We start from the raw sequence: 12,222 nt of genomic DNA, 5'->3' as shown, positions 1-12,222 counted from the left end.
GTAGAATGTGACTAATTAAAAAGCATAGCAAAAAAACATTAATTTCAAGTGATACACAGGTGAATGCTCCTTGAAAATGTATCTTAATATACTGGGCAAAACATTCTAAGAAACTGACACAAATTTCATATCAGTTTCTTTTACTGGAACGAGTACTGAAATTTATCCAGAGACCACAGAACATTCTGTGACTACTTGCATTCACCCTCCTGTGGTATTTTTCCTTCCCTATATTTACATGGAAATTAATCATAGAATGGCTTGGGTTGGAAAGGATCATCAAGTTCCAACCCCTCTGTCACATAACAAGGGACACCAAGCTCCATATCTAACACTAGAGAAGGCTGCCCAAGGCCCCATCCTACCTGGCTTTGAACACCTCCAAGGAGAAGGCATCCACAATTCGAGTCACTATCCTTTTAAGCATTCAGAAACTATATTTACTAATAAAAATTGCATACATAGTTTACTTCACAAAAGAATTCATCTTCCTTTAGAAGCATAGGATGGCCAACAGAGGTTTGCTTTCATTAGATCAACTCCTTCAGTTTAAAACAATATTAATTTGGAATCTTTAAAAATAAATATTGCTCTTCGTTTTTATCAGATCAAGAACAAGATTCCAAATGGGCCATATTTACAGACAGCAATCTCAACCTCACACTGTCTCTAGTCTGAATAAAGATTCCATGTGCACCCAAATAACACCCATGCTGAACATAACATTTAAGTAAAAATAAACAGTTAAAGGCAAACCAATATGCATATATTGTGATATGTATATAATTTTTTCCCTCTCATATCAATAACGATTGTTCAAATGTCACCTTGAGGTTGACGACTTGGGTGATATATCTGAAGATCGAAGGGCTGAGCGCTTGTTTTTTGTATAACGCTGACATTCTGGCCAGTCCATTTATTGGCTTTTGCAAGCGTATTGGTCCGCCAATCTGTCCAATATACTTCGCTCCCATACAAAGAAACAGCAAAGGGGTGAGAAAGATATTCATGACCCCGTATAATCTCTATCATGCCGGTTCCATCATATAACGCAGAATAAATGGCATCTGATCTACAAGATAAAACCAAACTTCAGATTATATGAAAATAAAAAAACACCACAGAACCATTATGACACTGTGGAGCAAGATGTTTTAAGACCTTGCCCTTACACTGGAAAGACCAAAAAAAAGCTTAGAGAGCAAACATCAGCTTCAGACCTGATTTAGTTCATCTTAATTTTCTAACTAGGATGTGAAATGTTTTGCCTGTGCAGTGCTTTTAAAAGTCAAATTTAATTTCATGATGTGAAAATGCAGCAGGGAAGTTTCCATTCAGGTGAACTTAAGGGAAAAAAAAACCAAACCATTAAATTACATAGGTCTTCTGTGTATTGGTGTCAGGGAACACTAACAGCAAACTGCTTTTTAAAGTCACAGGAAACCAGGGACCAGGCATAATACAGCTGGCAGGACAGAAGACTCACTATCCAGGCCACATTTCACTGCCCCAGAGCAAGGGAAACACAACAAAACCCAGGGGTAGCAATCAGATTCAGCCAACAGTCCAGTTTGTCAGACTTATTTCTGGTGATGAGACAGGGGAGAAGTCAGTTGTGGCTTAAGGTCTGGATACAGGGTCTGCGGACAGGCAGTGCTGTGGTTAGGCTGAAGTGGGCACATGGGTACAAGCAGGACATGCAGACGTAGTTCCTGGGAAGCCATGGCCATTAGGATCTGCTAATGCACTTAGGGCCTTGACAGTAGGTAATTTGAAGACCCCTTCTTTCTCAGGAACCAAGGTAGAATTTCTCATAGAAACTTTTGTACTTAAACCAAACGTATTTATCCACTAGTTATGAAATGTACTTCCGCACAGCTGTATATTGACAAAATCTCACAGTCAACAACTATCCACCAAAAACTGCAAAGGACAAATAACTGAAACACGAATTATTTATAATAATAATGCAATGAAAGGAACGCACATAAGATCCATTTGCACACAAGACTCTTTATGTACATATAGTACACAGCCACATCACACTTACAATGTAGTTCACATTTCTGCATCTAAGAATGAGGATTTATAAGTAGATAACCAAGAATACTGTTATCACTTTACCTGGCATCTGTCCATACTATTCTTTTTTCAAAGTGATCCACTGTAAGGCCGTTAGGCCAGGCTCCAGTATCCATATCTTTATATATGATCTTTCTTTCTGCTCCGCTCATAGAAGCGGATTCAATGCGAGGAAAATTTGCATCCCAGTCTGTCCAAAATAGAATTCTAGTGAGAGGAAAATAAAACAGATATAAGAACATATTTGAAGCACGTGAGAGAATTTTAAATGGTTTAACAAATAAATAAATAAATAAATTGGAGAGAAGATACAATTATTCCTTTTAAATTAAATGAAAACAACATTCCATTTAGTGCTTGTGAACAGTAATACACATTATATGTGGCCTAAGGGCACAAAATGGGCCAGATACCACCATCCACATTGAAAATAAAATCAAAGGAAAAATATCACACAACAAGAGAAAGTATTTTGTAAACAAGTAGTATCTCCTAATTTACCGTTTCTTAACACTTACAGTGTCCACACTACATTGTAACAGGTGGTATTTCACTTATATGCTTTCAAAAACTACAATTCACAAAAACAGTAATCAAGCAATCTTGCATTTAAACTTCTATATTTACAATATTTTTCATCTTGAAAAAAATAATCCTTTTACAATTACCCATATCTGGGATCCAAAGCAATAGCTCTTGGATGTTCCATAGCTCCTGCTATTAATGTTGTTCTCAAGGTACCATCTAGCTTTGCAACTTCTATTTGGTCCAGATTGCTGTCTATCCAGTATATGTTTCCTGCAATCCAGTCTACAGTAAGACCTTCAGGTGTGGCCAGACCATGTTGTACTACCACCTCAATGGCACTTACACCTCAAAAAGAAAGAGAGAGTCTTAAAAAAACTAATATAGAGTCTGATTAAGTGTACATAGAAATACAAGTGTATCATACACTCTTGAAGTAAATCCTCGATTCATCTGATGGATATAGATAAGCTTTCATTCCACATGACATTTTGTCTTTGCAAAAGTAATAGACTACTGTAAATAACCATACTACTTGCACTGCATAAATAAACTTCATTCTATAGAAATAGAGCAATTTTATTCCTTGATGGTTTACTGAGGAAATTCCAATGAAGGCCAGATCTCATACAGAGTCCTACTGCTGACATACCCTGTTACCAGGGACTAATTTTGCAGTATCTGTGAAGGATGTACTACTAATGCCTCTGCTCTCTAATGAACACACCAGACAAAACTTACGCAGATCTACTTTCATTTTTAATTCAATAAAGCAAAAAGGAAAATAAAAACGAAACAAAAAACAGGCAGGTTTTGCTTTCAGTAACAATTCAGGATAACCAGCATTCTATAACTGCAGTTGTTTTTACTCTTAAGAAATTAAGGATTAAATCCATACCTCCAGTATCAGAAAGCTTGCCTCTGTAAATTTTGTCCTCCACCACATCTGTCCAGTACAGTAAGCTCTGACTGAAATGAAAATCAAGTGCTATTGTATTTCTTAAACCAGGAACTAAAAGGCTGTAGTCACGTTTGTGAAGATCAATTTTTCTGATCTCATGTCGAATAGAAAAAATTATGAAAGCTTCAAATGGATCTGGAAGCAGAAGATTACACGTTTCAAAAGAATAATAAAGAAAAGATTGTTATACATTGCTATAAATGACAAGTGAAATAAGAACAACAGAGTATTAAGGCAATTCACTTCCTGATGGAGTGTCTTTCAAATTTATATTTTAGCCCCATAAACACCTCACTTCTCTACAATATATAATATTATCTTTGATCTGTATGAGAGACACCAAACATTGCAATTGGGAATATCACACTCAACTACTGAAACATGTTTTATAGCTACACCACAAATTGTTCCATAACTAGACCTTGTAAGTCTCAAGATATAAAATAAACTATTTTCTCAAAAGTATCAGAAAAGAAATATTATTTTTATATCATTCTAAAAGAAAATTAATTGGAAAAAAAAAAAAAAAAGTACTGAAATATATATACAATCCTTTTTCATTTAAAGCTGAAGTGAAGGAAATGAGCAATTTATACACTTCCTGATACACCACACCAACTACCACTGAACCACTTCTTTTTTGCTATTCAAATGATGTTACATTTGTTCCCATAAGCTTATATCATTATACACTTAAATATACATAAACAATTACTGCGTAGGTTAACCATATTATAAAACTTTTCTATTTTAATTTTTATTGAGTTTACATGAGGTGAAGATTTCAAGCTAATAGCTGTGTTAATAAAACAAACAATGAGAAAAAAGATTAGATCTTTTCTTTCTCCTTTTCCTTTTTAATATCACAAGACAGTTGGAAATTCTAACAGAATGGATTTTAAAAACAGCTAAGAGCAACTGAGGATAAAAATCAGATCATTCTTTTCTCCAAGTATGCATCCAGTAACACAGAAGTATATATATACACACATGCATACACACAGAAACACAGCTGAAGTCTTAAGGCTTAGAATATATTTAAAGTTGCTTTTTAAATGAAACCTGAACTGTGTGTTTTGGAGTTCACCTAACTTTTATTATACCAAGTTTGAAAGGCGGAACATAAGAATGAAATTTAAGTATCTTCCAAGAAACTTTTTTTTCCTTCCTATCATGATGTGAAAGAGTTCAAGTGCAATATATCAGCACAACTTATTTTGAAGGAGGTTCCAACAGATACTAGGAAGAATATGGAAATATATAATTTATATTGACTTCCTATTTGAATAATTGAGCTCTGTAATATATTTTTAGCTTGATCAATACAATTTAAAAAATGAATGAAACATTCTTTGAGTAGTCTGTAATGTAACAACATACGTGCCAGAACAGTGAAAATCAAACTATTTGAAAACACGATATATGGAAGAAAAACACTACTGCCCTAAAGAACCTCAAGAAAATAAGAGAAGCAGAACTGAAGAAAAACAGAAGAAAGGAAGAGAAAGACATTGCAAGAGACACCAGTAGAGCACCTAAAATAAAGCTTGAAATAGATCTAATTACTTTTTTTCCACATTTTTGTTTTGATGGATACTTACTGAAATGGTTTGTAAAACACCATGCAGTATCGGACACTGAATTTAGGTGTTACTGCAGCGTACTACAGAAGTGCTGGCTTATAGATAGTCTATTTAAACCCTAGAACTAAAAATTAGCAGAGGGCTAACTAATAATCTTCTTCTGAATGTTTTTTTTTCCTCCCATAAGAAGGATTACTGGTTACTGATCTAACACATTGTGCATCATCTCCCAGTTCAAGAGATTTCCAAACAAACACAGATAGAGTAAGAATTATTTTATATCATCTTGCATTACTGATGGCATTTGGCATTACTGGGGACCTGTTTACCTCCAGAAATTTTATTTCAACTCTATCTGTAGTAAACAAATCTATAAGCCTTTATTTAACATTCACATAAGTTCTCACACACAGAGATGTTAACCACAAAGGACATTTTGAGGATCATAAATCTCACAAATGAGATCAAAACTGGGATTCCTTGACTGGTTTACTAAAATGCAATTCAAACAGTCAGCAATTAATGTATTAGTTTCTGTTCTTTGGAGTATTCACCATACCTTTAAATGAAATAAACTAAAATTATTATTGACTGTAAAAGCACACGTCTTATTTGATACGGAATTATTTTCTTGGTGCTTTGATGGCATTAGGATATAGTCTTTATGTTTTATAAGAAACAGAATCACTTCTCTTTATACTAGCTGACATCTCCAGTCTCAGATCATATATCTAACATTAAATAGTCTGACAAAATCTGTAAAAATCAATGTGTAACTTTAGATTCTCACCAACAGCCAGTAAATATTAAGCAGAAATATCTCCTGGGCCTAAGAAAAGCTAAACAGCATTAGACTCAATTTTCTTACTTTTCAGCACAGAGAGTATATTTTATATGTACTGTATTTTTTCCCCCCGTAGGTTTCAAATATTGGTAATTGCTGCTTGCTTTAGTGTTTGTAAGAAGCCTTCCTCTATAACATTATTAACATCTTTTTACAATGCTTTTAATCCTTTCATTCCTGTAGCCCAGTAAGAATATGTTTTCTGAATGTTCAGAAATGACAGTGAAAAAATAAATGTGACTGATCAAGGGTCAAAGACATGAAAGGAATGCAATAAAATAAGAACTTGAACAGAGAACAACAGCATTTTGGACATACAGGCCACAGTAACACATCAGTGATGTGTGATCTGAGAGTCACATATCAGCATAGCTGAGTGATAGCTGAGCAAAACGTATAACTAATTTCATGTAGTAGCAATTATTTACATACTATAACAATTATTGTGACAAAGACTTTCTTTAAATGATGTTCCCACCAGTGGATTAATAGGAAGTTCCTTAAAATATTAAAAAAAATCTCTTCAGCAAGGCCTTCAATTTTAAAGCATTTGTTAAGAGCTCATTAATGCAACATTCAGGATACAAAACTGAATTGTCTTTGTTCATTGATAAATATTTTTACTACATGCAGTGTGGACTTCATTACAGCTGTTATATAGCTCTAAAATGCTGTACAAATTAGGTCAAGCAAGGTCGAAGCAGAAGCAGAATTTCCTATATTTTCTGAAATGCAGACAGTTAAGCTGACTGCTAGCTAGTAAATTATTCCAAGCTATTTGAAATGAGAAACTTAGGCTTTTAGTTCTCTCTCAGTGATTTACAATTTTTCCTATAATTCACCTGAGGAAATGCTGAGTATCTGTAATAAATGAGGAATATCTTAATTATAAAACCTGTTCAATTATGAAATATCCAAATAAATTGTAAAATAGTTTTGAAGGCATTTTGACACTGTGTGGCTAAGATAATACCAAGGAATAAGTATATAACAGTCCTAAAGTGATACTTTGAACATCTATGTTATTTTCAACTTCATGCAGGAAACTACTGATGTTATGACAGTATCTATTTCATACACATTCACATTGAGCTTAACAGACACTGCTGTTTCTGAGATGTACTTCTGAACCAAGTACTGAACAATGAAGAGAATGCATTTTCCTCTCCTGCTCTGGTTTATATTCTATTTCTTCAAGTTAGTGAACTGGTTTATTGATGACAAAATCAAGTACCAAAACATTATAGGTTAAAAAATAGCTTATTCTGTGAGTGCTAACTGAAAGAAGATAATTGTTGTGTGGGTGCATATATTTGCAATTAATATTTTGAACACTGAAATAAAAATTTGCTATGACTTACAGCTGATACAGGCTAACAGTAAGTTTGGGAAACACCTGCACCAAACAAAAGTCAGCACACACTCCAATATATGGAAAGATGCGAGATCACCAACAGGAGGCTGGTCACTGCTGGAACTTTACTTCCATACAGGGACTTCATAGTCTGGGTAACTCAGGAGAGAGTCCCAAAGAAATGAAAACAAATATCATGAAAGTTGGGAAAGGTTCTGGAGATGCACAGAGAGATATGTCAAGAGAGACCCAAGGTCCAGTAGTGCCCAAAGGGAGTAACTTCATGATGAACTAGCACAAGCAAAGCCTATATTCAAATTAAAAGTGAGATGAAAACAAACACCCACTCACACTAAATTAAAATCTAATTGATGTCTGGAAGTGTGAAAGTCAACTCAATTTCAGCTTACCAGTGCTAATGCAATTTTCTCCATCCTTACTGAGCTTCCAGCCTTCATAACATGAGCATTTCACATTATTTTTGTGCTGCTCACATACTTGACTACATTTAAGGTGCTTGGCGCAGTAATCCATAATTTCACAAGTTTTGTTGTCTACACTGAGATTGAATCCTACAGGGCATGAGCACACAATTCTTCCTCCAGGAACCACAGAACATTGATGACTACATCCACCATTATTAAGCGAACATTCATCTGAAAGAACATGGAAAAATCAGGGCATTAAGGGCTGCAAGGATTGTCTGTTATACTGCAAACTTCTGAAAGACACAAAGTCCACTAAAATGCAGGAAAGGCTTCTAAGAAGAGCAAGCAATTTTAAATCTGCTAAACAGCTTATTGCATTTATTTTAAAGCCATAGAATTTTAAGTCCTTAGCAGCATGGAATCTTTACTGCAAACTTTCAAAACTTTAGCATGGCAGATACACTATATATATATATACATATATATATATATATATATATATTTTATTTTTTTTTTTTTTTCCAGACTTTCATGTCTATTTCACTGACTTAAGAAGTATCCATAAAGACTTAGCCCAAAGACCATTTCAGACCAATATCCCAACTCCAGAAGTGACCAAGTGCTAAAGGTCGACTCAGAGAATTAAGCACACAAATGCTTTCAGAAATACTTTCCTTGCCTCCAACTACTTGAACTTCTAGGTTTGGGAAGGCTTCAACAATCAGTCTGATGTATCTAAATTGCAGGCAAGCCATTGTTGAAGAAACATGTACAAGAATAAAAAATAATAATGGTAATAATAATAGTAGTAAAAAAAATCAAGATATCCTTATCCACGCTGTTACCTTCAAGGAGACATGTTGCCTTCTAGACATACAAATACATTTCTTCATGATCACTTACACAGCTACTGATAGGATTCCGTTAACCCAGGGCCTTTGCAATTTGAGAGAACTGCACATTAGTTTCAGTACTTTAATAGATATTATAGATCCCTATATTGTTTATCTCCAGGAAAAGAAAGACTTACCTAAGGAGCCATGTTGTCCCTTATTTGTAAAAAACAGACAGTTCATTCAATTAGAAGAACAGTATAATTTAATTTAAAAAAAAAATCCTCACATAAGATACTGTTATAAAAGTTCCCTAAGGTTAACATGAGAACTTTTATTTGAAAGAATGTATTATGATAGATAAGGAATCAGAAAAATGTGTCTAAAAGAAATACCACAAAGATCGCCTTCATCAGATCCATCAGGACAATCTCTTCTCCCATTGCAGAGCTTCTCAGGCTGTAGGCAGATGGAGGTATCATTAGCACAAGGGTATTTTGGTGGTCCACACATATAGCCCTCGCAATTATCCTCATCAGACTGATCCTCACAATCAATATCGCCATCACATAGCCACGCTTTGCTAATGCATCTCCCTTGGAGAAAAGAGACAATAAACACAGGAAATCAGACTGGAAGTAAGCTTTAGAAAAAGCCTTCAGTAACATCACAAAGAAAATTATTCTTTTGGTATTACACTTTTGTATTAATAGTACTTTCCTCTTGGATGAGCAGAAGAAAACCAACTCGTACTTAAGAGTCTGAGGCATAACACGCATTGGTGTTGACAACCCAATTTTCTAAGTAATAATAAACCTATTTTTTTTTCCCCTATGTTGAGCAGAACTACACACAGGTAGAATACGTCCTCATAATTTCAGTTAGGTATTCCAAATCACGCCAATTATTTTCTATTTTTAACTTCATCTTTTCTTCCTCTCTCTTCTTTTATCTTCTACTCCATCTGCCTTCTACAGGAGCAGTGTTTCACATTCTGTTAATGTGAGCTGAGAAAACAAAACCTTTCTCAGAAGCATAAAACAATAAATACTCAGAACGTCAGAGGAATATTCCTCTTTTTACATGGGATAACTATAATAAATGAAACTTCTTCCAAGACTTCAATTTTACCAAAGCAGTTCTCTGATTATTTTCTTCACTCTTGAAAAGGGAAAAAAAGAAATAAAAATGCACTTTTGTGGTGACCAACAACATTTGGAAATGTAAAGCTGTCTCTTAAGAGAAAGTGGTTATGACATTTAAAAGCATAGGGGTATTAAACTAGAATTATCAAAGGCAGGGATTATAATAGGTGAAGAATAATAAGATTGTGAAGCTACTGCTTACCAGTGTGTGCATACGCATGTTTTTTATGAACATATCTCAAACTGCATTTTGAACTCTCAAAAGCAGTGGAGAAGTGACATGGACTTATTCCTCCAATGAATAAGGAGACCTTGCACTGTGCTTCTATATACAAACTGCTTAGTTATAGATGTCTATAGATATCTATAGATGTCTATAGATGTCTGCCCAAGACTTAACTGCAAGGCTGGTTAACTGCAAACTGTTGCACAGCATGAACTGATGTCTTTCTGTTCAGTCTTCCCAGTTCAGATGAAAACTTCCCAGCAAGATACCAAGACTGAAGCATGACTTTGTGGGGGCAGTAAGCATGACAGTGTGGAATAAATAACTGGGATAAAACTTGAATCTTACTGGTTATTAAATGCATCCCAGTACCTAAACAACTACAGGGTATCAGTTACTCTGTGTCACAGAGATTCTTTAAAGATGTCCCACAAAATTTAGCATCCCTAGCTGCAGTTCTACTGTCTTCCACAGCACTGTAGTAGATTTTAATTTCTTACAGTGGAATTATTTTCTAGTTAGCCTAAGATTAACATAATAGTTTGCATTTGTTGTTTTTGCCTTCTTCTAATGGGAAAGGTGCCGTCCTCCACAGAGAATGACAACTGGATACAAATACAGTGAACCTAGAACAACAACATCAAAAAAATATGCTCCAGTAAAAGTGATGCTGCCTTCACTTTCAATTCACTTTCAGTGAACAACAGTAAGAATTGAAATTTCATTGTTATATGACAGTGAATGTTTCAAACAGCAGAACATAATTTTACCAGTGCAAAATCATATGGAAACTTAAACAGGGAGAAATGTTTAGCTCTCCCCTTTCTCCTATAATGGTCAGGCCCAAATACCCTAGACTGCAAAGATAAGAATGAACAGACACATGAAAACAAAGCTGTATGTATTACATGTACACTGCTTATTCCCACATGCAATCAGAACTCTTTCATAAAAGTGCCTATATTCATTATCATGAAGTGAATATTGATTCCACATATTATAACGTAGCAGTGGAATGAGAGCTACTGGAAAACATCAATGTCAAGCAAACTAGATGGGTCCCAAAGTAAACCGATGTTGCTATCAATAGAGCTCTTAATCTGTTGGGTTTTTTAAAATCTTTTATACATACAAATATTTACGGAGCAAATCAGTTTTCCTGCCTTCCCTTTACTCTAATGAAGATATATGTTATAATAAAAGATCCATCTTTCTCTACGATAGCTGAGACATTCTCTTAAGTAGAATATACTCACAAGATATAAATCTTAAAGAAAATTCAGAAGAGACGTACTTAATGAAATATTATGACTCTCCTGAAATCATTACTTCAAATACACTCAACTGCTTTCGCTTTAATTCCCCTTACTGAAACTTACACTTCTGGCTTCCAAAAGCCTTTATAGTAAATTTCAGCACTAGTTAAGTGCTCAACAGATACCTTTTAATTTCTATAAGTCTCACATAGCACTGAAGAATTCACTGTTAGGCAGTACATCAGAAGAACTGAAGCAAAATTTATGTGGGAGCATTTGATTCAAATGATTCTTTTCCATTTCCTACAAATATGAGCAAGTGCAATAGAGAATTAATTTTTATTTTATTTTTATTATCTTTTTTTAAACCACTGAGCTCAAGAAGTTTTTGGACTGATTAAATAAACCCGTTTTGGTGAGAGCTGTCTGCATTCAGTCACTTTGGACTTGCTCCTGGCTGGTAAAAGCTGTAAGATAGGTTTAACCTCACACACAAAAATATGCATGTTCTAATCCAACACATTTAACACAATACCCCAGCTATGCCAGTCAGCCAATTATCTTACATGATTTGGAGGAGAGGTAAGAGTTGAGACTACTGTCATAAGCTAATTTCTGGTATTTAAAAGCTTTTTATTTAAAGCAGATTATTTATAATTGCCTTCTGAATGAGAGAAAGGGGAGCGTTTCAAGGGTCAAAGACAGCTATTACCTCAGAAAAAAAAATGCACTCAACAATACCAAGAACTAAGGGTTAAAAAAAACCAACAAAACACAAAAAACAAAATCACAAAAAAAATATACTTTTCTAATTTACTTTTTATAATGCCTTTTTTCCCTTTACTTCTTAGTATCATTGAGAATTAATGCTGAAAGGGTGGATTCCAAAGTGAGACAAGAGATTGAGTAGGTATGAAAGAAGTAGAAATAACCCACTCTGCCAAACAGATCCTTAACAACCAGTATCGTGTACCCCCACCCTCTG

At 34.6% G+C, this 12,222-nt stretch overlaps 1 protein-coding gene across 1 annotated transcript in view; it reads right to left on the bottom strand.

The window, feature by feature from the left end:
- LRP1B (LDL receptor related protein 1B) overlaps window positions 1–12,222 on the bottom strand; it is a 563,267-nt gene that overhangs the window by 151,261 nt on the left and 399,784 nt on the right. The window contains exons 22-27 of the mRNA XM_072342527.1: window positions 9,006–9,206; window positions 7,760–8,005; window positions 3,506–3,703; window positions 2,751–2,955; window positions 2,125–2,289; window positions 828–1,072 (exon numbers count right to left, since the gene is read on the bottom strand). Of these exons, the coding sequence (XP_072198628.1) occupies window positions 828–1,072; window positions 2,125–2,289; window positions 2,751–2,955; window positions 3,506–3,703; window positions 7,760–8,005; window positions 9,006–9,206 (1,260 nt within the window). The remainder of the gene's footprint in view (window positions 1–827; window positions 1,073–2,124; window positions 2,290–2,750; window positions 2,956–3,505; window positions 3,704–7,759; window positions 8,006–9,005; window positions 9,207–12,222) is intronic.

This window comes from Excalfactoria chinensis, chromosome 7, assembly GCF_039878825.1.
Source record: "Excalfactoria chinensis isolate bCotChi1 chromosome 7, bCotChi1.hap2, whole genome shotgun sequence".
NCBI lineage: Eukaryota > Metazoa > Chordata > Aves > Galliformes > Phasianidae > Excalfactoria > Excalfactoria chinensis.
This window is presented reverse-complemented; position numbering and strand designations above follow the sequence as displayed.